This window comes from Penicillium alfredii (assembly GCF_028826965.1).
Source record: "Penicillium alfredii strain IBT 34128 chromosome Unknown utg000010l_segment0_segment0, whole genome shotgun sequence".
Lineage (NCBI taxonomy): Eukaryota > Fungi > Ascomycota > Eurotiomycetes > Eurotiales > Aspergillaceae > Penicillium > Penicillium alfredii.
Window position 1 is genome coordinate 102,471 of NW_026622707.1, and position 22,579 is coordinate 125,049.

Sequence of the window (22,579 nt, forward strand, 5' to 3'; positions counted from 1 at the left end):
CTTTGCCCATGACTCCGTGCCTTGCAACATGATGCCGGATAATGCATCCATTGCGTCCAACCCCCGCTCTGTCTTCCCCAAAGGCCCCAGCTTCACCCTCGAGGACTTTTCTAGTCGGGACTTCATCGTCAAGGAGTTCATTGAGGCACTCTCCGACAGTGCCATCTCTAACCGCCGCTCGACTGTCGGAGCCACCGGCGCGGCCAACCAACCCTTCGATCCTAAACCCCTCATCCGAACCTTTGAACATGCCCAACGGCGCCTCGGCGAGCTCTCGGGGGATCTAGAGCTCCGGGAGAATGAACTATCGGCTGCCGTACGACGCGCAGAGGCGCAGCATTCACAGAACCTCACCACCCTTGGCCGCAAACTCCGACAGACGATCGAGTCCTTCCAGCAGCTCGATACATCACTGAATGGCGCCGGCCTCGAAAGCGCCGGCGGGACGGGGAATATGGCTGTGGAAACCGGAAAGAGACTAGAGGAGCTGGACCGGCAGCGACGGCGGGCCTTGGATGCCCATTTTTTACTCGAGTGCTGGGACGGAGTCAGCAATCGAGGCGAGATTTCGCTGCTGGAGAACTTGCGGCGGTCCGGCACAGGGGAAGCCAAGGTCCGGTCGGCACACATTGCCCGACAACTGTTGCGCATCAGCCAGCGCCTTGACCCCCAGAGCTGGCAGGAGACGGCTGCTCCGGCTAATGGCACCCATGGGGCCAACTCATCGTCTGAAGAGCTGAACAGCGAGGGCAGTGCCCCGCGGCGGAACACACGGGAGATCATTGAGAAATTCTCGGAGACCCTCGAAAAGGACCTTCTAAAGCAATTTGATGAATTCTATCGCAAGGCCAACTTTGAAGGCATGCGGGATTGCGCGACGGTTCTGCAAGATTTCAATGCCGGTGCCAGCGTAATTGCGCTATTCGTCAACCAGCACCAGTTCTTCATCGACCGCAGTCAGCTGGTGAACGAGGAAGTCGGTGGTGACCCCGAATCATGGGAAAAATTAGCCGATCCCGACGCAGAGCTCCCGGGGGTCGAGCCCAGCCTCCAGTCGCTGCTCGATGAGGTCAAGATCGTGGTGCAGGAAGAGTCGGCCATCATCCGGCGGGCGTTTCCATACTACGAGCAGGTCCTGGGGAAGTTCCTCCAGCGAGTCTTTCAACAATCAATCCAGCAGCGACTGGAACTGGTTCTGGAAAAGGCCAACGGGGTCTCCTCGTTGGCCTTTCTTCGATGCCTCCAGAGCTCCCGCGGCTATATCAGTACCCTGATTGACGACCTGAAGGCCCACGGGTTGACCGAGCACCCCGACCCTATTTCGTCGCAGACGGCATTGCTGCTCGACCAACAACTTGAGGAGTTGTTCGTTCCCTACTTTGTTGGGTCTTCTTACATTGAACGCGAGCGGCGCACTCTCGAGGAATTGTTTAATGCACTCTTGTTCAAATTTACTAGTTTTCATGCTCGCCGCAAGAAGGCGGCCACCACTTTCATGGCATCGTTGGCCCGGCCCGGGACGGAGCTTCTGTCAACAGCCCGCGATGCCTTCATCAATCGTCTGGACTCACCCGAGATCTCGCCCATCCAACGACGAATGCTCCTTCAGGTGGCCAGGTTGGGCGAGTCGCCAGAGACCTTGCGGCAGAACGAAATCAAGCTGGCCGACGAGGATGGTCAGCCGAACCTGAGCGACGCCAAGCGCATCCTTAAGTGGCTGGCCGAGGCAGTGGGCCGCGGGCTGGAACTCAGTGTCAACAGCGACACCCCCAAGGATGTGTCGGCCCTGTTAACTCTGCTTCTGGCCACCATGGGGGATGGGTATGTAGACGTTTGTCTCGATGCTGCCCTGGAGGCGGCCTCGGCTCAGGAAACGGGCAAGGCAGAACCAGATTTTGCATATCTCCCCGCGGTGCGGACGACCATCAGCGTCACCACGTTGATGGTGATGTGCGTCCATGCAGTACTTCTTCCCCTGGCGACGGTCAGTATCACCATCCGCCGGGACATGGAGAAGCGGACTAGTCAAGCAACCGCCCGCATCGAGGAAAAAATCAATTCGATCGAGCAGAAGACCATCGATGCGACTCTGGCGTGGGTCGGGCGGCTGCTCTCGGGGCAGAAGAAGAACGACTTCCGACCCCGAGAGAGTGACAACGCGGCATGGTTAGAGATGCTGCAGACTCCGGTAGGTTTCCCAGAACACTATAGGTTATTAGAGCCGACACTAACTGCCTGCTTCCATACTATAGACATGTGCGTCCATCTGCACTTTCTTGGCCCGTCTGCACACTGTCGCGCGGACGTCGCTCCCATCCAGCGGAGCCAACATCCGACAGGTACTCACAGAGATTGCGCTGGGAGCGCGAGGGCTATTCCTGGAGCACTTCAAGCGCTTTGCCGTGAGTGGGCCCGGGGGGTTGATGGTGACCAAGGACATGACCCAGTATGCGGACCTGCTCAAGTCCTGGGACATCGAAGAGGAAGCCAAGGGGCCCGGCGGCGCGCTGGACGTGTTGCTGGAGGTAGGCAGTCTGTTTGTGATTGGTGTCGAAGCCCTGCGCGAGCGGATCCGCGGCGGAGCAGCCAGCGGCGCAACGTCGGGACGAGGCGCGGGAGCGATGGAGGCCAAGCTCAGCGTGCAGGAGGTGCGCGCGTATGTCTCACGACGCGAGGACTCGAATACCGTGGCCATGCAACAAGTGCTGAATGCACTGTGAGAGATATTGAATACCCTTTTTTTAACCTTTTTCTCCTCTTTTTGGGTTCTTATCTATAGAAACCCACAACATAGGGTTTGGGGGTTGCAATCTGGGGGGAATATGGACTGGCGCTAGTGAAATGGACGAACTATCCAAGATGTGATTTCCCAATTGCCATTGCGTCCAACCGTTTAATTGCGTACAATCCGATAGTTGAATTTCCCCCTGGGTGTATTGCGAATACTCGACAATGCGAGTTTCAGAATTCCCGGGTTTCAGTTCGCGCCGGTCTGGTTTCAACATTAGGGCTTGGATGGCATAACAGTGCTTATACTTCGGGGTTTACTTGGTTATCAACTCAGCTCTCTTCTTGATCTGACCACAGGGAGAACCTTACAGTCCCCTTGCTGCGATCAGATCCCAGTTCATGAAAGAAAGGACAGTTCATGACTTGTCACATCGTATGCCAACGCACTCTGCTCCACTGAGGGGCGTGAGATGACAGGTCTTGAAATAGCCATCACATACCCCTATCACGGTCTGTGCTGATTGACACAAACGCCCCACGGCTTCCTGCGCCAGGAGGGGTTCATATCGTTGGGTATGGAATCTTGGGGATTGTCGAGGATCTTGGGTATATATCTTGGGGGGGGATCTGTAGCATCGTCACGGAGTAGAGGGTTCTGTCGTCTACATCGACACTCGTACTTTATTTCTTTGTCTTGCGGTGAAGCATACTTCAACTACCATCCTTCTACCCTTCTATCCTTCTATCTATATTCTTCATCTTTCATTCTCTTTTCTCTTCTCTCTGCACCTCTCTCTCCCTCCTTGACTCCCTCACTCCTTCTCAGCCTCTGTTTCTCCCCCCATCATGCGGTCTGCACCCGAGGACTTCGAGTCTCTCCCTCCTGCAGTGAGACGAAAGGTAAGGAGAGAAAAAGAAAAAAAAAAAAAACAATTCCATTCTCCCCTTTGGTCCACATCCTTTCCTCATCTCTTCCCCCTTTCCATAGTCTCCTCGATAGTGGCAACATTGGGGAAGAGAAGGGAATCAACCATTTCGATGATTTTCTCCCGTTTCTTTGTTCTCCACTAGAGGGCACAGACTCCCTTGCGGTGATTGCGTTGGGGTTCCACTCGAGAAACTTGACCCCTGAAAGAAAAACACTCGGTGGAGCCACACTATCACCCGCACTATCGTTGATGGCGTTCCTCGTTGGTCTGCTGCATTGGTGCATCGGGATGCTGATGTCTCCACCTTACACGTCTTTTTCGTGAGTGCTGACCCAGTCACCCAGTTCTTCTCGAATGTCGAGCGCTTGCGCATTCGGTTAGCCCAGAGCGATCATGGTTCCCCTGCGGTCTCCACGCCCAACTATCATCGGGCCTATCGATCCAATATTCGCCTGGGGACCGTCCACCCGCGTGTTCGGATCGACTCGTCCGTAAGGAGGCGAGCCCTCAAGCGTCCTGCCTCTCCCCAGAAACTCCGCAAACCCGGCTCTCTCCATCTGGCCTATTTGGCCACCCAAGCAGACTCGCAATGCTTTCATTCTCTTCCCGTTAAGGTCCAACAAAAACTTTTCTCCCGCGAAGAACAGCGTCGTCTGCGGCTCGCCTACCGCTGCAGTATCATCGCCGACGCCGCCGACGAGGCCTGCTATCGTCGGGATTGGGACCGGTTCGGCCGCCCGTCCACCGACTCTCTTCCCTCCGAGGCTACCTTGCCCGTGGCTCAGCCATCGACGGTGTTCTGGGAGTCGGACGACGACGACTTCGACTTGATGGACCAATCCCTCTACGACAGCGTCCGGTGGCTCGATGGGGATGGGGACCTCGACCTGTCCCTGGATGAGTACCACGCTCATGTGGCGGATGCCGCCGTCAAACCTCCATCCCGGCGTCGTTCATCCTTTCGCCGGTCGTTATCTCTGACCACCAACCCCTTAAGACGCCGACCATCGGCATCCATCTCGCGCGGACGACCCTCCTTCAGCCCGTCCGTTCAACCCCTCGCCCCGCTGGCAAATCCCTCGGCCTCACACCCTGTGTCTCGTCACCGTCTCATTCAGCACGGTCCCAAGTCGTCCACCTCGAGCATTGATCCCACCGCACAATACTATCAAGACCCTGATGCCCGGCTCAAGCTGCGAGTTTACCTGGCATCTCCTCAGAAGTTTGATGAGGCAGTCGAATTTGGGTTCCCTGCCTTGGAACAGGACCAGAAGGAAAATGTTGCCCCGGAGCCCAGTCCTCCGCCGCCGGCTCCGGTGACCCCAGAGTTCGCGGGCACATTTTTCGAGGATGACGATGGAACCATCGTGGGAAGTCCCGGGGGTTCAATCGAGCATGACACAACTCCCCGGCCATCGACCCAGCTCCCAGAGTTACCCCCGGTTCGAGAGACACCCCGCTCATCCATGGACTCATCCCGTCGACCGCGGCGTCAATCCATGCTACCGGGGCCCAAGACGATTGTCCCCCAACGGTTACCCGGCAATCGGGAGATGACCTTGAAAATGACGTTGACTCGACCCGATCTGCGCACGGAATCCCCCACCCCGTCAGAATCCTCCAAGGCAGATCCTCTGCAGCTGGCCGCACTACCGCCTGCAGACCGTCGCCAGCACATCTGGGACACTGATCTCGATGAGCAGGGTGTGGTAAAGAAAATGTGGCGCAAGCTCCGGCGGCGGGCCTAGGAGACGGATCTCGACGGATCTCGGTTGATATATCTTCCCCTTTCACCCCATTCTTTGTGTTGATCTAGCGAGTGAGCCCTCTTTCTGTTTCTCTTTTTTTCTCATTTGATTGCCTTCATTCTTGGCCATGGCGTATTTTCAGAAGCTCGCCGATCTCTGCATTTCCAGCGAATTATTGTCTGTTTCTCGGGTTCCTCCCGGTCATTCTGGTGTATTTATTATTGAGTCTGCAGCGCTTTGTACATAGCACCGGCTGCAATCGATCTGGATCGATCAATGCATAGTGATGTAAATATCCACGGATGTATTATGTGTGATGCTGAGGTACCTTGTTCACTAAGGGCTTCTCCTCGGTGGACCAAGTACCTGAGCATCTCCAGGGATGTAATGAACTAAGCCTACAACGGGAACGGAACGATGATCACACGTGACCGAGAGCTCCCCCGGCTGAAGGCCACGCCAGCTCCGTCATCCAACTGCCATCGGGAGATTTGGAATCTGATTACACCAACGACGACTGTTTCAGCCTTTTTGTTTCTTCGCTACAATTCACCCATCGCCCCTCGGGCTCGTCTTCTGGATCGGTCCACCCGCTAACAGCTTAGGCTGTGGCACTACCGAACCCCGTTCCCTTCAGATGCCGTTGAATCAGCCATCATGATCGCTCGCAGGCTGCTGCTCGGAGTCGGGCTGCTTCTAGTCGGCATTTTGCAGCCAACCACTGCTGACAAGGTCGAAGTCACTCCCACGTTGTTCGACAGTCCCCCTTACGATCTATTCTATTTTGAAGGCACCAACACCATCCTGTTCCGCGACGAGGTCACCCTGAGTGCGCGAGTGTCCTTCGATGGAGGCAAGAAATGGGAGATAGTCAAGGGGAAGGACGGCAGCATGGAGGGCGCGGTCAATTGGATCTGGCAGCATCCGCACGACAACCACCGCGCCTACGCGCTTGGGCAAAGCGGAAAGCACTGGATCACCACCGACCAGGCCAAAACCTGGAGGCCCTTCCAGGTCGATGCCCTTCCCATGGAAACCATGCGAACTCGTTATCCGCTGAGCTTCAATGGCTGGGACCCTCGCAAGGTGATCTTCCTGGGCCTGGACTGCAACGTCCTTGGATGTATGCCCAAGTCCTATTACACCACCGACGACTTTGAAACCGTCATTCCATTGCGGGAATTCTTTTTCCAGTGCATTTGGGCAGCGAGCACCCCGGAGTTTGCAGAGGATGTCGACGCACCCAAGACGATTGGTGACCGGATTCTTTGCGTGGTCCCGGGACTGAAAGCGGACCGCTCGGAGCGATTGGTCTATTCAGACAACTTCTTCCGTGACGACCACGATGGGACCGAGGTGAAATTAGACCGTGGCCGACCACTGAGCGGATCGGCCATCTGGTTGCGCTCGGTGAAAAAACATCTCGTGTCAAGTCTCCAATCTCGGGGCACGAAGGAAGAGGCGCTGTACATAAGTGACGATGCGACAGTGTGGCACCGGGCAGAATTTGGACGCCGGATCGAACAGGATACGTACACCCTGCTGGAGAGCACCAACTACAGCATCCAGGTGGACGTACAAACCGACAAACGCATGGGCATGCTTTTTGCCTCCAACTCGAACGGAACTTATTTCTCGTGCAATATTGAGCACACCAACAGGCACCCACTTGGTCTGGTAGATTTCGAAAAAGTCGCCGACATCCAAGGTATCGTTATTGTCAACACTGTGAAGAACTGGGAGGCGGTTGCGCAGTCCGACTCAGAGAAAAAGATCCTTGTGAGCAGCATCAGTTTCGACGATGGGAGAAAGTTCCAGCCTCTTAAGGCGGGTAATGACCAGCTGCACCTCCACTCGATCACAACCTACGCCTCGTTGCATGAGCTCTCCAACCTCCGTCGGGTCTTCTCTAGCCCGGCCCCAGGGCTGGTCATGGGTGTTGGCAACACTGGCGACCACCTTAAGAAATACACAGAGGGCGACCTTTATATCTCAGATGATGCAGGTCGCACCTGGCAACGCGCGCGTAAGGGACCGCATCGGTTTGAATTCGGCGACCAGGGCGGCATCATCGTTGCAGTCCCTGACAACGACCAGACTGACGAAATCTACTTCTCCACCAACCATGGGAAGGACTGGAACCCCGTCAAGCTCCATCACAAGATTAAGCCCGCGTACGTGACCACCACGCCGGACTCGACAAGCCTAAGGTTTTTGCTTGCGGGTATTTCTAACGACAAGCAAATGAAATTCGTCATTAACTCCATCGATTTCAACGGACTCCATGAACGCAAGTGCGGCAAAGATGATCTCGAGCAATGGACGGCCCGCTTGGATGAGAACGGCAAGCCGGACTGCCTGATGGGTCATCGACAGTCCTACTGGCGTCGCAAGGCTAATGCGGATTGCTTCATCAAGAAGGAGTTTGAGATAACTGGCCCCACCTTCGAGCCGTGCAAGTGTACGTCTGAGGACTTTGAATGCGATTACAACTTTGTACACAGTGAGGATGAGAAGAATTGCGTGCCCGCCAGGCCCCTGCTACCCCCACCCGGCAAATGCAAGGAAACCAGCGACAAATTCACAGGACCCTCGGGCTGGCGGCTTATTCCCGGCAACGCGTGTATCCGTGATGGTGGCGCCAACTTGGACGGCGAGATCGAGCGGTCGTGCGGAAACCTGACCGGCGCGCCGATCGCAGACGGCCAGCCGCGCGCGGGACCTCCACAGTATATCACCGGCAAAGAGACCAAATACTTCTACCTTGAACGGCAGGCGAGTAGCTCGGGGAGGGATGAGACCATCTTCCTGCTCAACGACCGCTTGGAGCTCCACATCACGCGTGATCACGGTCGGAATTGGAAACGCCCGGCGCCTCTCAAGGATGAGAAGATCATGGAGATGATTCCAAACCCCTACTACACTGACAGCGCCTTCTTCCTCACGACGAGTAACAAAGTCTATTATACGTTTGACCGCGGAGATTCATTCTATCATTTCAAAGCACCCCACCCACGCACCAAGGAGCGCTTGCCCGCCTTGGCCTTCCACGAGAAGAACCAGGATTTGTTGATTTGGACAGGAGATCCAGACTGTGACGGTCAAACATGTTCCCCCGAGGCCTATCTCAGCAAAAGCCGCGGCGAGCAATGGGAACCAATGCTTCGCGGAGTCGGTGAGTGTGTGTTTGCGAGTCATCCTGGTCGCAACAACAGTGACCAGCTCGTTCTTTGCGAGCAGTACGAGGGAGAGGACAAGCGAAAGAACCGGCAATTGGTTTCCAGCGACGATTGGTTCTCGACTCCTTCCACGGTCATTCATCCGAACATTGCCCATTTTACCAAGAGGAACGAGTTTATCATCGTGGCCACCTACTCCTCGGAAGAGCACAAGTTTTTGAATGCCAGCACAAGCGTGGATGGCCGAGTCTTTGCAGATGCTCATTTTCCTTTCAATGTCGACGTTCCCCAGTACACCGTGCTTCTCAGCAATGGGCACGCGTTGTTCTTGCATGTGGAGGTAAACGCGGCGGAGGGACATAGCTTCGGCACGCTGGTCAAGAGTAACAGCAACGGCACCTACTTTGTCTCCAGTCTCGAAGGTCTCAATGTGAACGATCGCGGCTTTGCTGATTTCGAAAAGATGGAAGGGCTCGAGGGCGTGCTTGTTGCCAATGCGGTCGTCAACATGGATGACGTGCAGAAGAAGGCGACAACCAAGAAGCTCCGCACTCTGATCACTCATAACGACGGTGGCCAGTGGGACCTGGTCCCGCCCCCAGCTCTTGATGTGGAGGGCAAAGAATTCGATTGCTCCGTCACCAAGGGCAAGGGCACTGAAAAATGTGCGCTTCATCTTCATGGCTACACAGAGCGGCGCGATGTGCGCGATACTTTCTACTCCGGATCCGCTATTGGCATGATGATTGCCCTCGGCAACGTCGGCGATCGGTTGACTAGTAAAGACGAGGCTGACACGTTCATCACCAAGGATGGCGGTATCACCTGGAAACATGCCAAGAAAGGCCGGTACATGTGGGAATACGGTGATGCCGGCTCGGTGATCGTGCTCGTCAAAGACCTCCAAGCGACGAAAGTTGTCCATTACACCCTCGACGATGGAGACACGTGGAAGGAGTTCCAGTTCTCGGACGTGGACATGCTGATTGATGACATTTCCACGGTTCCCTCCGACACCTCGAAGAGTTTCCTTTTGTGGGGCACGGAGGTCAAGACCACCCCCCAGAACAAACGGGTGACGATTTCTCTCGACTTCAGTAGCGTGTGGGACCGACAATGTTCGCTAGATGAGAAGGTGAACGAGAACGACGACTACTTTCTATGGACGCCAAAGCACCCACAGCAAAAGGACAACTGCCTGTTTGGCCATATCGAACAGTACCACCGCAAGAAACCCGAGGCGACCTGTTGGAACAACTGGCGCGAACCGCATATTCACAGCATTGGCGGGAACTGTACCTGCACTCGGGCCGACTTTGAATGGTAAGTCGGACATATCTATCTATCTTGAGAGACATATAGCCACAGAAACTGACGTGAATGCAGTGACTACAACTATGAAATCCAGTCTGACGGCAGCTGTGGCCTTGTCCCGGGTCTTCCCAAGCCCGACCACAAGGTGCAGTGCACCGCAAACCCCGACCTGGTTGGGTATTGGGAGCCGACAGGGTACCGACGGATTCCACAGTCGACGTGCCTGGGCGGACTGCAGATGGACCAGGAGGTCTCGCACCCCTGCCCGAACAAAGAGGAGGAATATCAGAAGAAGCACGGCATCAGTAGCGTGGGGCTGTTCTTTGCCATCGTGATTCCCATTGCCGCGGCGACGGCGGCAGGCTATTACGTCTACACGCGCTGGGATGGCAAGTTTGGCCAGATCCGGCTGGGCGAGAGTACGGCCCCATCCACGAGTCGGCTATCTCGAGATTCACCGCTAGTCGCAGTGCCCGTGGCGGTGATCGCCGGCGTTGTGGCAGTCGCCCAGGCACTACCACTGCTAGCCATGAGTTTGTGGCGGAGCGCCAGTGGCTACGTGCGCGCGCGCAGTCGGAGCTACCAGCAGCCCTACTCGACGCGGGGTTCTTTCGCTGCGCGTCGAGGCGATTATACTCATGTAGTGGATGATGAGGATGAGCTCCTGGGTGCTGACGACCTCGACGATGACGAGATATAGGTTTGGTCTCGTGGTCCAGGATATATCCTTGGGGAAGCTTTTTTGAGTCTTTAAGGGCTATTTACTTGGGAATCTTGTGTCATTATGAGCGTGCAATGCCGCTATGTGTGATTTCATTTGCTTTTGGATTTGATGTGTATTGCATATCCTCTGTGATCTGGACAGTGCTGTTGGCGATCTTGATACGATTCGGCTTGCAAAGAGGTAGCGAATAGATTTGGCTTATGATTGCTATTCTCTCTCTCTCTCTGGCTACCTGGATCAGTCTCAGTGAAGCAAGTCGTCCGGTCCAAAGGAATCCGGTAAAAGCTAGGATCGGTCAGGGCTTTTCTTTTTATCGCATATCGCAGAGTCGACAATCCACATACCTCACCCATCGTCTTGACGGTAAACTGGCCTTCGCCGTCGTACATGTACACCGGGCACGAGGGAGTCGTGAATTCACGCATACTGCGAAGCCATTAGCCACCCGACACAAGAAGAGATGAGATGGGCAACCATACAATTGTCGGCACATCCCGCAAGGTGAAGCGCCCGGCTTGATATCCGACGCCACAGCAACAGCCTTAAAGTCCTTATGACCCGCGACCTGGTCAGGTCTCAGCGGAATTATCCCGATGACTTGATGGATGAATGACTTACCACAGCCGTCCCAAAGGCTACTCTCTCTGCACATGTTCCAACCGGATAAGAGACATTCTCTACATTGGCACCGGAGACAAACTCTCCCGTCGCGGTGAGGACGCATGCACCGACGCGGAATTTGGAGTAGGGACCTGGGGAAGGAAAGTCAGCATAGTCTGCGTCCTCGGTCTATAGTTGCACGCACAGTAGGCGGTGGCCTTGGCCGCAATGGCCTTGGTGGAGAGGATCTCCAGCTCCTGGGCCGTCAGAGGGGGTCTGCTAGAAGACATGGTGGGAGAAGGTAGAAGGTGGAGGTGATAAGCGGGGGGTGAAGATGCTGATAATATACAAGCCACTATCGATAGACCCGCATCCGATCCATGAACATACAGTAGAATCATGTATCGAGTCAACCAACAAGATATGAATGAGATGCCATGGAACATCCAGGACGACTGCTATCCCTGGACTAAATATAAGTTGACTCTGGGGCTTCAGAGCCTTTTTATTAGGGAGAAAGAATTGACGCCTCCTATATATCCGCAGTCACCTCTTTTTCTATACTTCTATATTCCATTTTTGTTTTTCTTTGCTTTTTTTATCAGGTCTTTTTGACCTCGAGATGTTTCTCATTTCCCCTAAGCATCAGATTCCCCGGCCACAGATCAACCATCGAGTCTGCCCTACGCCCATTTCCCAATCAATGCCATGATCCCGGGCTCCAGCAAGGTGCACAAAACCATAAACAGGAGTTTAGGTCGGCGCTTGGTGCGGCATGGGTCAAACAAGAAATCCCGGGCCAACAATTCCACCAAGCCGCTATAGATCAAGATGCCAGCGGACACGGCATTCAATACCCCCTGTACAATCAAAGACGTCTTGGACCTCGGACTGTACGTCGTTCTCACCCCGAGACCAATGGCGATGGAGACAGGAGTCGTCAGGCCGTATGCGGCACACAATATCCAGGGGAGCCAGGTGTGCTGGCCAAAGGGGATGGCAGACATCCGCGCCCCGATCCCAAGTCGCTCGAATGACTGGTGGAACACCAGTACTGGGTAAAGAGTCGCAAACTCGGAGCCAGTGACGCCGAAATTGAGACCAATGATAACGGAATGGAAGATGATCCCAAACTCCAGGAGAAGAAAGGCGGAAATCTGTTGCTGGAAGGACCGCTCGATCGTCATAGAGTCCTCGTCAGACATCCAAGCGTCGATTCGCTTCTCGTCCCGGGCCGCAGAAGTGACCGGCGCCGGCTGCACGTCAAGGGAATGCCCGTGGCTCACCAAGGCGTTTGTGGCTGATTCATTTTTGTGGATGCCATATTTGTGCTCGACATAGACTTCGGCGGCGAGATCCAGAAGGAAGATAATAACCACCGACGCTAGGACAATTGCTGCACACCACGAGAATTCGCCCCAGTATCCCGATTCCCCAACGCAGGTCTTGGGACCAATCCGCTTATAAGCCGGGTCTAGCAGATGAATAAATGCCGTGGACACGATGACACCCGTACCGAAGTACCGAGCAAAAATATATACGCTATGCGGAATTTTCCATCCAGGCATGCGCTAAGAAACCACCGGAAAGACCGTGAAAGCAGACTACACAAAGAGAATCACGAAAATCGAAGAGATGCGAGCACCGAGATGCCCGTTGTAGTCATTATAGGAAATAGCCAGGTAGCATAGGATATCTTCCTTCCTGGCTGTGTTGAGATTAACACGTTCAAGGTTGAAGGCGGAAATAGTTCAAGATGTGGAAGAATGCGGTAGTCCCAGACTGACATGAATCCATGGGTCAGTTTATATTCTCGCTCGTGTGGAACTTTGGGCCAATGCCAACCGCGATATCCATGGGAGCCAGGTTTGTTGCCTAGCAGGCTCGTCAAAGCTATCCGGGCCTTGATCCACAGGGCTGAGACTCGGTGGAACTGATCAACCAGCTGAGCAGTAATTGTTGCTGTGAATGCATTGACCAACGTGCAAGTAGGGAGAGCCAAGTCGGGTTACAGCCAGGGAGGTCCAACAGTCGGGAGAATATTACGCCGTCATTTTTGGGCCCCCCTTAGCTGGGTGCCTGAGCCCAAGTCTTCGTCTTTCATTACACTCAAGTGGGGAAGAGAATCACCTGCGAGCAAGCATCAAGACATTTCGCAGGATGTCGACTCATGTGCAGGTCATCGACGGCCGCAAGACTTTCATCCCTCTGGGTGAGTTCTCCATCAGCTGTAGATAGCCGCCGCTTACGCCGGCCAGAAAACAACCCCGAGGTGTTGTCCCATCTCTGCCACAATCTGGGGGTTGCACCCACCATTGACTTCCACGATGTTGTCTCGACAGCCCCCGACATGCTCACCGAGATTCCTCGTCCGGTTCATGCCATCATCCTTCTCTGTGATCAGTCCATCTACTACGCAGCCCGTTCTGCCGTGGAACCCGGGATCGAAGAGTACCGAGGATTTGGTCCTGAGCCACCGGTCCTCTGGGTCAAGCAGACGATCCGTCATTCCTGTGGTCTAATGGCGCTTTTGCACTGTGTTCTCAACCTGGAAGATGGGCGATATATCACCCCTGGGTCAGAGCTCGACGCATTCCAAAAGTGTGTGGCGGGGCTAATGCCCACGCAGAGAGCACAGCTGCTGTACGAGTCCACATTCCTAGAAGAGGCCCACATGGATGCGGCATTGCGCGGGTGCTCAGTCGTTCCATCCGCACAAGACGAGTGTCGATTTCATTTCGTGGCTTTTGTCAAGAAGGATGGAACGGTGTGGGAACTGAACGGGGGAATGAACGGGCCATTTCATCGGGGCACCTTGGGGGATGAAGAGGATTTATTGTGTGAGAAAGGATTGAAGTTGACGGTCAAGGACTTTTTGGATGCTGCAGACCGGGAGGTCCACCAAGGGATGAGCATTGTGGCGCTGACAGAAAGGCATGAACCAACCCAATGAGATTTAAACCCTCGGATGACAAGATATATATATCTGTTTCTCTGTATCTCTATATACTCCTTTTGAAATCTGCTTTTTATCCAACTCGATGTTGATGCCACAAGCAAAGACATGAACCGAGCCTGCCTCGATCCCCATGACTAGGGTTGGCCCGGGTCTCAGAGATCACAGTATCTGAGAGAGCATAGGACCATCTCTGGCTGAGATGGCACACTTGTGAGGTGCTCTTGGAGAACCCCATCCTATGACAGGTCCACTATGGGAACTGCATGAATTGTGACTGGTAGATCGGCAGGTGGCGAAGAGTCGAGAGGGGAGGTGCCGAGCCTGTAAACGCTCGCCTGCGTCCTTGATACCACGAGAGGATATACTGTAGGACGCCAAAGGCAGTGGAAAAGTGTATGAACAAGGGTCTATTCTTGTTGAACCCCTAAAACCCGAAAATGTGAACAAATGACCGAAGTCTATGTGCAAAGCGTGAAATATACCGAAACACGAGCTCATCCAAAATAGTGTCGTAATCCTTCATAGACGGAGAAAATGAAGGCAGAGCTAGGCGCTGACCGCGCGCAGGTGATCCCACACCCACGATACATGCCCTTCAAGCCCTGCTGTTTCCACAACGCCGCCCCCACGTTCCAGAAGCTTTGCCGACTCCCGTTGGCCGGCAGCCGCGAGAGATCCTCGGTTTGCATGCGGGATTTGATGGTATCAGCGGGATAGAACAAGAAGTTATAGCTGATCCCGGCCGTAGCCCCGGCAATCATTTGCTGGTAGACAGGGAGCGGTTCCGAGGCGGACTGTGACCGGGGCTCGGAGTATTGGCGGAAGAGCGATGACACCCCCTCGTAGCCACCAAACCAGGCTGCACTGCCCCCCGTTTCCCGAATGAGGGTTCCCAGCTGACCGTGCCAGAACCCCAACAGTCCTTCCTGGCGGAAAATGGACGCAATGAGAACCAAGGGACCCGGGGCTTTGGGGCCGGCAGACTCGAGGGGGACCTGCATCTTGCATTTGATCAGCTCGATGGGCGTGAGCGCCAGCGAGGTCAATGAGCCGGAGGCTGCTCCACTGAGCACAAGGGCGGGGAACGGCAATTCTTCGGTCGAGTACAGGGTTGCTCGCAGGACATCCTGGATAATGCGGTAGCTGAAGAAGAGACAGCTGGTTTCCACGGCAGCCCCAGCCATGGGAGCACTGATGCCTCGGTAGAGGCCCCGGATGCCATCGGCCCGGAAGGATTGACGGAAGCAGTCCAGTGGACCCGTATATCGAAGGGGAACATGCTCTGGTTGAGATTGCAGTCGGACTTTCACAGTGTCGAAGGGATATTCAATGATCTTCCCTGCCATACCCGCAGCCTGTTGTGCGGTCAGCCACGCCCCCATCTCCCCATACCTCAATGTGCATATGCCGAGAAGTTCCCTTACCGATCCAAAGACAATATCCTTCATCGCCTCAACCCCCTGATGGGGTGGAAGGGCTGGGAGCTCCATCGATGTCTCATCGTTAATGATTGCATGCTCCGCCATCAAGCATCCAACGGTCCGCAGACAGAAAACAAAAATATGACCAGAACAGCGGGGTTATCGAAGGAACATCGTAGAGGGGGGCTCTTAAAAGGCGTGAGCGATTTGATTGCGCGGGGCGGTGTGAGACGAGGGATTTTTGCAGAGCAAATGGGTCGCCAAGACCTGCAGAGACAGAAAACCCCACGAGAGCAACGCGATTCGAATGAAGAACAAGAGAGAGTGGGAAGTCCAGTGGAGCGATGAAATGAAAATGGAGTCAAAATGGAGTTGCAGGTTCTGCTAGCGGCGGGAGAAGTGCCAAGGCGGATATTATCAATCTAATCTTGCGATCGCAAGAAAAAAAATCCTTTCTCAGCCACTCGGATCTTCCTCTTCTTCTTCCCCTCCAAACCATGTCTTCCGATGCTGCCCCCGTCCAGGGCATGCGCAAAAATGGTTGGTTTTCACTTAGACCAAGTCTCCACCTTGGCGTTCCCTCGACTGACCCCGTCGTGAATAGGCAAAAACTGGCACACCTCGAAGAAGGCCTTCCGCCCCAGTGCGGGTCTCGGCTCTTACGCGAAGAGACAGGAGGCCCGCAAGCACCAGGAGGCTGTCAAGGAACATGAGCGGGAGATGAAGAAGGAGAAGGAGGCAGAACGGCAGGTGAGTCGAGATTGGAGCGCATTCTTGTCGCTCTTAGGAAGGAACTCAGGAAGATGCGCGGACGAAACTGACTGTGGACCTTCTTCTCCTACAGTCCCATATCCAGCGCATTAAAGATCGTCGAGCAGCCAAGGAGGAGAAGGCACGATACGAGAAGATGGCCGAGAAGATGCACCACAAGCGAGTCGAGCGCTTGAAGCGCAGAGAGAAACGCAACAAGCTGCTTAACTCATGAGATGATGGTTCTCCCTGTCGACAGTCTGTAAATACTTCTTCATCTTCGTCCTTGTCCTCATCTTGCTCGTCTTGGAGACTTTGCGGTGGATATGAGACCCTAGTAAGGCATGGCGGCTTGATTCTGGCGTTGGAGTGTTTTCTCTTTGTCTTGTTCTCTTCCGAGTGTTTTTTTTTTTTGGATACAGCGAGCAAAATCGATAAATGTGACTATCTTTTCCAAAGGGCTTAAATCTTTGTTTTATTGTAAGGTCCCTCCTTGTTCTCACGTAGCGGACGATCGGACGCACATCAGCTTGGCATGACTGTCCCATCTCCACACTCTTCAAGTCCTCTCTCTCTCTCTCTTTCTCGCTAGTGAAGATAGCACCCCCAGCCAGAATGTGCTGATATGGACTTGCCCAAACCCGCGCCCTTTTCCACGTCCCGCGCGGCATCCGCCACTTTCCCTTTGAGCCATGGCTCAACCACCGCCGGGGTCCGTGACGAACCGACCGAACAATCGTCTGCGGGGCTCCATGATGGACGCACGCATTTCCATGCATCCCATGGGTTCAATGGGCAGGACTCATCGACGGACCATCCAAGCGACATTCCGCGTCATCGGCCTCCTCCCCGACCGTTGATCGAACTGGGATTCGACGCGGCAAGACCACGCCGGCATAAACACAGCAAGTCGCGCGAACTCCGTCTCCCACGCCCCATGAGCAATCTCGCATCCTCTGCCAGTGCCCGGGGGCTATTACCGGCCTGGTCTGGTGGGAAGGAAAAAGACCGCGAGGGTGACGATGGACTGCTGAGACCGATTACGCGGGAGACGACTCGGTCCCACTGGGGATCGGACTCGACCAGCGGCTTGGGGACGGGCAGCCGGAAGGGAAGCCTGCTTGATACACCAGAACAACACGAGCGACTCGGCCCGATTCGACGGCAGGAGATACGATCCCTGGCAGACTTGGAGCAGGTCAAGAAGCGGAGGAAACAGGGCGAAGAGTACGTCTTCCTTTTCGTCACTTCAGGCACTGGATGACCCCAAACTAATCGTATTCAAGGACGCTACGCTCTGCCCTCTCCTCCTTAGGAACGTTGGCAACTGACGTCACCCGCCGGCTCGATTACACCTACTACAATCTGTTGGAGAAAATCACGGCTCTCAACTCGACCATCACGTTATTCCAGGAGCTCTCGGACTCCGCGTCCACACTCCTTACCGATTTTGAACGCGAAACCGCCGGGCTAGACCAGGAGATTCGCAAACAGATTAATGACCTCAAAGGATTTGAACCGCACCGAGAAAAAGCGGACGCCTTGGAGGCGCGAATGAAGCTGGGAAAGCAACGAGTAGAGGGCCTGGGGCATCGACTCGAGGCTGTCGGACATGAGATTGATAGCTGGGAGAGAAGGGAGACGGAGTGGCAAACGCGGATCAGTCGCCGACTCCGTATTTTCTGGACCTTCGTCACGGGCACGCTCCTGGTGTTGGTACTGGCAGTGGTTGTGCAGAATTGGCCCGCAATTCGATCATTCCCAGACTCTGATCTGGTCGGGCGAACTGCGGGGAGCCCGTCTGATGTATGGGAGTCGATTTTGGGTCTCAACCACCATGACGCTGAAGCCGGGTCTTCTCAATATCCATCGAGTCTTGCGGATCGCTGGGCAAGCTTGGAACGGGCCCAACCAAGCTCAACGCTCGACGAGACTGGGGCCAGCGCCGTGCCTACGGAGCATGATCCTCTGAGGGTGTTTGACGAACTGTGAAACGACCACTTTGATCCACGCAGCCCTCGCTATGCGATTTCCGTCGGGACCGGCGCTTGCTGCAAGGATTCGGAGAGGGGAGGTGTTTTGTTATCTTTGGTTTTCTTTTTGTCTGTCCCAGTTGTACCTCTAATTCGGTCATGCCATGATACCCTGTCCACAATGGATTTCGTTGTCGTCATTACGCCCCAGTCCCACTCTTCTTCTTCTTGTCCTCGACCAATTCGATATTGGCCTCTGGGACTTTGCTGCCATAGACCTCCAGCAGCCATTCGCGCACATCGTCGCTCACGTCGCCTTGGACGGTGATCTCTTCGACCCCGGCTGCGGATTTGGTGACCGAGGAACCCGTGGCGAATTTCTTGCCCAGTTCCTTGGCGAGCTTTTTGTTTTCTAAGCCATGAACCTCCAGTCCTGTGATGACGGTGACATGCTTGCGCTTGTTCCGTTCCACCCGCTTAATCTGAATCCTCGATGCAGCCTTCCGCTCTGCATCACGGGCCTCCACCAGGGCTGCTTTGGCTTCTTTCTTGGCGGCGTCCTTTGCGGCCCGCTCTTGGGCGGAGACGGACAGGGTTGACAAGTTGGCATTCAACGCATCTATGCGGCGAAATGGTTAACGGCCCTCGTTTCGACAACTCTTGCCTATGCAAAGGGAATAAATACCTCCGGAGTATAACTGGTCCCATAGATCGGATTGATGATCCTTCAGCCACTCTTCACACTTCTTGGCCGTGCCCCCAAATTCACAGTACTGGGGTCGAGTTAGTTCATTAATTGAGAACGAGAAGGGACTATCCTGCACAGTCTGTTCAAAAGCAGCAGAGGGGGGGAGAAAAGGACGCGAGGCTCGGAGAGGAGATCATACCTCAGGAGGCAGTGAGCACACTAGTCCGATGCCGCTATGGTCAGCAAATGATAGCACACATCCATGGATGGATTGACACCCCAGGGGTACTCACCTCCACAGTAGACCACATGCCTGGCCTGTGACTCGACGCCTGGGTCTACCTCAGCCATCGTCTGGGAGTTTTGGCGATGTCAATACTGAACCAGCTCGAGCGAGAAGATCACCGCTTGGAGGGGTTATGGATGCCGCTAGGCCATTTCGGGAAGATCATGTGATACGAGGACTCTGTTCTTCTTCTTCTTCTCTCTCTCTCTCTCTCTCTCTTTCTCTCTCTTTTGCTGTCTATCTATCTCTGTGTCCATCTCTGTCACTTTCTCTGGTTCATTGAGTTATCAATTCTATCCGTGGGTCTTCCTGTGTGTAACCCCCCAATTCCCCATCTCGGAAGGAGGGGGCCACACATCCATCGTGATCTGCGATGCAATCCAGACTCTTTGAACCGGGGGGGGTTGTCCATTGGCATCTGCACCCCCATGAAACACGATAGACACCTTGGACGCCAATTGGCGCCCGGTTGATAGATCCGCACCGTTGAGAAGTGATAAGATAGCAGAAAGAGGGGGACTCCAGATTGTCTTTCTCTTTCTGTTCTTATCTTGGTGAATGCAGGCAAAGATTATATACACATATATCTATCTATATAGATATGTAGATATGTGTGTATATCTACCCCCATATGTATACTACGTATATATCTCCGGCACCTCCGGGGACATCGAGTCCTGTGGATCTGGCAACGTTCTAGATGCCAAAGGGCCTGAACGGCTTCGTATGCAGTGATGCCGTGATTTCTCTGCAAGCGCACAGACAAAATGTACTCTGCACGTCGGCTGGAATGGCTGGTTTTCGGATGGTCAGAGCAAGTCGCACGTCCCCTTCTCCCTCTTCTCCAGATTCAACCCGGAAATCTTCGATCCGGTGGCGATTCCTTGTTTTTTTTTTTTTTTTGGTTTGACGGTACTGCAGTGTGGATTGCTGTATTTCTCTATATTTACTGGTTTCCTGCGATTTTCGCTGATTTTCTATCGCTCTTCTCCCATTGCTTACCCCCCTCTGTTACTCTCTCTTCATCTTCGCTTCTTGGACGATTCATTCGATTAAATATATTCTGATATTCTTCTACCAATGGCCCTCGTCATCCCCCTCTGATCTTCCGAGGTTGTTTGGGGCCTTTGCCCGTCCTCCCCGCCTTTTTCCGCAAACGTCATCTCCCTTTCCTTCAGTTCCTCTGTGGCGCGAGTCTTGCGAAATCAATCATCGCTCTCGTTCCCCATTTCCTATCTTCCCAATCCCCCACTGGGTGTGCTGGCCACGGACATGACAGCGGCGCTTGCGGCTCCCCGCGACGAGCATTCGCATTTTTCCCCCGATCTTCTGCGGAGCCCGACTGCGCAACGGTATTTCTTGGATCACGACATTGTGACCAAATCATCCATGAAAGATGACTACCCGACCAGGGAGTGCCCGAGTCCCACTGCGTCAACCCTCTCCTCCATCCCGCCATCCCCGAGCTTCACTCCGTCCGCTCCGGAACAGCTATCCTACTCCCCCGCCACTCTAAGCAGCCTCTCGTTGGAAGACGATGAACTGCTCCTGCCCTCTTACGATACTGAACCGGGAGCTCGCACGGAGTCCAAGGAACGAGAAGATGTGAAGCGCGCGTCGGCTGAAGTGTCCGCGACCCCGGTCTGCGCCATACAAGCCCCTGCGGCGGATGACACGGCCATCGAGGTGGAACCATCTCGACACGTGGATTATCTCGCGCACGACTGGAGAGAGGAGGATATTTGGGCCTCATGGCGCTATGTGACCACCCGCAAAAACATCTACAGCAATGGGGTGCGGCTGGAAAATGCTTCATGGCGAACATGGGCCAAGGCGAAGAATAATCTTGGGACCATCTCGCCCGAGACCCTCAACTGGTGAGTCTTTCCGCTCTCTCTCTCTCTCTTTCTTGCTTGTGATTCGTCGCCATTCCCAGTGCAAAGGATGCTAATTGTGTCTCTAGGCTCAAGGACTGCGATGTAACGTGGCTCTACGGTCCACTGAAAACTGCCGGCGACTACGCGTCGGATGTATCGCCGCCACCCAGTCGCCTCGAGACCCCCAATTCCTATTTAGATCCCAAACCAATCCTCAAAAAGAAAACCGCCTCGGAGACGATCCTGCAACAGTCGCTCTCTCAGCACACACTTCTGCAGCATGCAGGAGCCATTCTCAAGGCCCAGGAGGCGGAGAATAATGGCTGGGCTCGACCGTCCTTTCCTCGGACCAATACAGACCCAGATCACTTTCATCATCGGACTGGGAGCTCCACATATTCGCTCGACGGCACCCTCACCACGACCTCGTCCTCTGGGGTAACTTCGCCGAGTGAGCGACGGCATATTCATTTTAATAACGAGGTGGTACAATGTATTGCCGTCGAAGCCAAGGATGGCGACGAGCAAGACTGGCCGACTTTTGATGACTCGTCATCAGATGACGGCGTAGTCATGATGAGCCAGATTCCGACCCAAGCCTCGGTGAGCAACCGGAGTACGCCTCGCAATAGCTTCAGTGGCGACGGGAAAACCATTGCTCCTCTGCCACCCACAACCCTGAAATACCGGGGAGACACACCCGAGCCCCCCGCCGAGTCAGTACTCGATCGATGGTCCATCTTCCCATCCACATTATCGCCGTCCCCGTCAGTCGAGACTCTGCGACCATCACAACCATCGGCCAATTTTCTCCTGGACGAGGACGATGACGGGCTCGAATTCCCGAGCCCGTCTGATCGAGATTGGTCGAGGTTTGAAGAAAACGAGCTGGCCTCGAATCGTTCGCTTCGACTGACGGCTTCTGGCATGATCATGCCATATGAAGACGGCGAACCCGCCAATAACGGCATCCTGGGCCGAGTCGTCGACACGGTGAACACCGCCCGAGACATTGCTCATGTCATTTGGAATGTAGGCTGGCGACGGTAACTGGGTCTCAACCCATCTGCGACGGCGAGCCCGTCAGTACATATTGACGACTGGGAGCGGCGTTTTTTGGGTGTTTTTTTTTTTTTGGGAAGGCATGGAGGGAGTTGACTGTATAGATTCCCCGGGGGGGAAATGTATGGAGTCACTTGAAGAGTGCCTTGAATTAGCACTCACAAAACAGAGTAATATATACACATAATGTCTTGATGGATTTGAGATGCGCCCGTGTAGTTCGGAGATTCTCCTTAGTTCAGATCCCAAAATGCCCCACAGGCCCCCTGATCCCGATTCATCTCAACTTTCTCTCGGCCTTGGCTTGGGCCCTCATTTCGTTGCTCTCCTTTTACTTTC

The 22,579-nt window shown here is 54.5% G+C and overlaps 11 protein-coding genes across 11 annotated transcripts; 7 read left to right on the forward strand and 4 right to left on the reverse strand.

The window, feature by feature from the left end:
• Window positions 1–28: 28 nt before the first annotated feature.
• Window positions 29–2,720, forward strand: NUU61_007583 (exocyst subunit SEC10; the record flags this gene model as incomplete). Its single annotated transcript, XM_056658108.1, has 2 exons — window positions 29–2,188; window positions 2,253–2,720. 2 exons carry the CDS (start codon window positions 29–31, stop codon window positions 2,718–2,720), a joined length of 2,628 nt encoding a protein of 875 aa, XP_056508401.1.
• An 856-nt stretch (window positions 2,721–3,576) lies between these two features.
• Window positions 3,577–5,407, forward strand: NUU61_007584 (uncharacterized protein; the record flags this gene model as incomplete). Its single annotated transcript, XM_056658109.1, has 2 exons — window positions 3,577–3,630; window positions 4,004–5,407. The coding sequence occupies 2 exons, from the start codon at window positions 3,577–3,579 to the stop codon at window positions 5,405–5,407; spliced, it is 1,458 nt and encodes a 485-aa protein (XP_056508402.1).
• A 657-nt stretch (window positions 5,408–6,064) lies between these two features.
• NUU61_007585 (vacuolar protein sorting/targeting protein 10) lies at window positions 6,065–10,600 on the forward strand (the record flags this gene model as incomplete). Its single annotated transcript, XM_056658110.1, has 2 exons — window positions 6,065–9,909; window positions 9,973–10,600. The coding sequence occupies 2 exons, from the start codon at window positions 6,065–6,067 to the stop codon at window positions 10,598–10,600; spliced, it is 4,473 nt and encodes a 1,490-aa protein (XP_056508403.1).
• Window positions 10,601–10,867: 267 nt separating this feature from the next.
• NUU61_007586 (cytidine deaminase) lies at window positions 10,868–11,514 on the reverse strand (the record flags this gene model as incomplete). The annotated part of the gene is made up of 5 exons (XM_056658111.1): window positions 10,868–10,909; window positions 10,969–11,050; window positions 11,104–11,189; window positions 11,243–11,376; window positions 11,430–11,514. 5 exons carry the CDS (start codon window positions 11,512–11,514, stop codon window positions 10,868–10,870), a joined length of 429 nt encoding a protein of 142 aa, XP_056508404.1.
• A 393-nt stretch (window positions 11,515–11,907) lies between these two features.
• Window positions 11,908–12,792, reverse strand: NUU61_007587 (uncharacterized protein; the record flags this gene model as incomplete). The annotated part of the gene is made up of 1 exon (XM_056658112.1): window positions 11,908–12,792. One exon carries the CDS (start codon window positions 12,790–12,792, stop codon window positions 11,908–11,910), a length of 885 nt encoding a protein of 294 aa, XP_056508405.1.
• A 592-nt stretch (window positions 12,793–13,384) lies between these two features.
• NUU61_007588 (uncharacterized protein) lies at window positions 13,385–14,177 on the forward strand (the record flags this gene model as incomplete). The annotated part of the gene is made up of 2 exons (XM_056658113.1): window positions 13,385–13,436; window positions 13,483–14,177. The coding sequence occupies 2 exons, from the start codon at window positions 13,385–13,387 to the stop codon at window positions 14,175–14,177; spliced, it is 747 nt and encodes a 248-aa protein (XP_056508406.1).
• A 500-nt stretch (window positions 14,178–14,677) lies between these two features.
• amcA (putative mitochondrial ornithine carrier protein AmcA/Ort1) lies at window positions 14,678–15,709 on the reverse strand (the record flags this gene model as incomplete). Its single annotated transcript, XM_056658114.1, has 1 exon — window positions 14,678–15,709. One exon carries the CDS (start codon window positions 15,707–15,709, stop codon window positions 14,678–14,680), a length of 1,032 nt encoding a protein of 343 aa, XP_056508407.1.
• Window positions 15,710–16,101: 392 nt separating this feature from the next.
• NUU61_007590 (CGR1 family protein) lies at window positions 16,102–16,589 on the forward strand (the record flags this gene model as incomplete). Its single annotated transcript, XM_056658115.1, has 3 exons — window positions 16,102–16,144; window positions 16,209–16,354; window positions 16,392–16,589. The coding sequence occupies 3 exons, from the start codon at window positions 16,102–16,104 to the stop codon at window positions 16,587–16,589; spliced, it is 387 nt and encodes a 128-aa protein (XP_056508408.1).
• Window positions 16,590–16,979: 390 nt separating this feature from the next.
• NUU61_007591 (uncharacterized protein) lies at window positions 16,980–18,346 on the forward strand (the record flags this gene model as incomplete). Its single annotated transcript, XM_056658116.1, has 2 exons — window positions 16,980–17,581; window positions 17,641–18,346. 2 exons carry the CDS (start codon window positions 16,980–16,982, stop codon window positions 18,344–18,346), a joined length of 1,308 nt encoding a protein of 435 aa, XP_056508409.1.
• Window positions 18,347–18,527: 181 nt separating this feature from the next.
• Window positions 18,528–19,366, reverse strand: tma22 (putative RNA binding protein Tma22; the record flags this gene model as incomplete). The annotated part of the gene is made up of 3 exons (XM_056658117.1): window positions 18,528–18,946; window positions 19,013–19,100; window positions 19,274–19,366. The coding sequence occupies 3 exons, from the start codon at window positions 19,364–19,366 to the stop codon at window positions 18,528–18,530; spliced, it is 600 nt and encodes a 199-aa protein (XP_056508410.1).
• A 1,207-nt stretch (window positions 19,367–20,573) lies between these two features.
• Window positions 20,574–22,228, forward strand: NUU61_007593 (protein phosphatase regulator REG1; the record flags this gene model as incomplete). Its single annotated transcript, XM_056658118.1, has 2 exons — window positions 20,574–21,178; window positions 21,265–22,228. The coding sequence occupies 2 exons, from the start codon at window positions 20,574–20,576 to the stop codon at window positions 22,226–22,228; spliced, it is 1,569 nt and encodes a 522-aa protein (XP_056508411.1).
• Window positions 22,229–22,579: the final 351 nt, after the last annotated feature.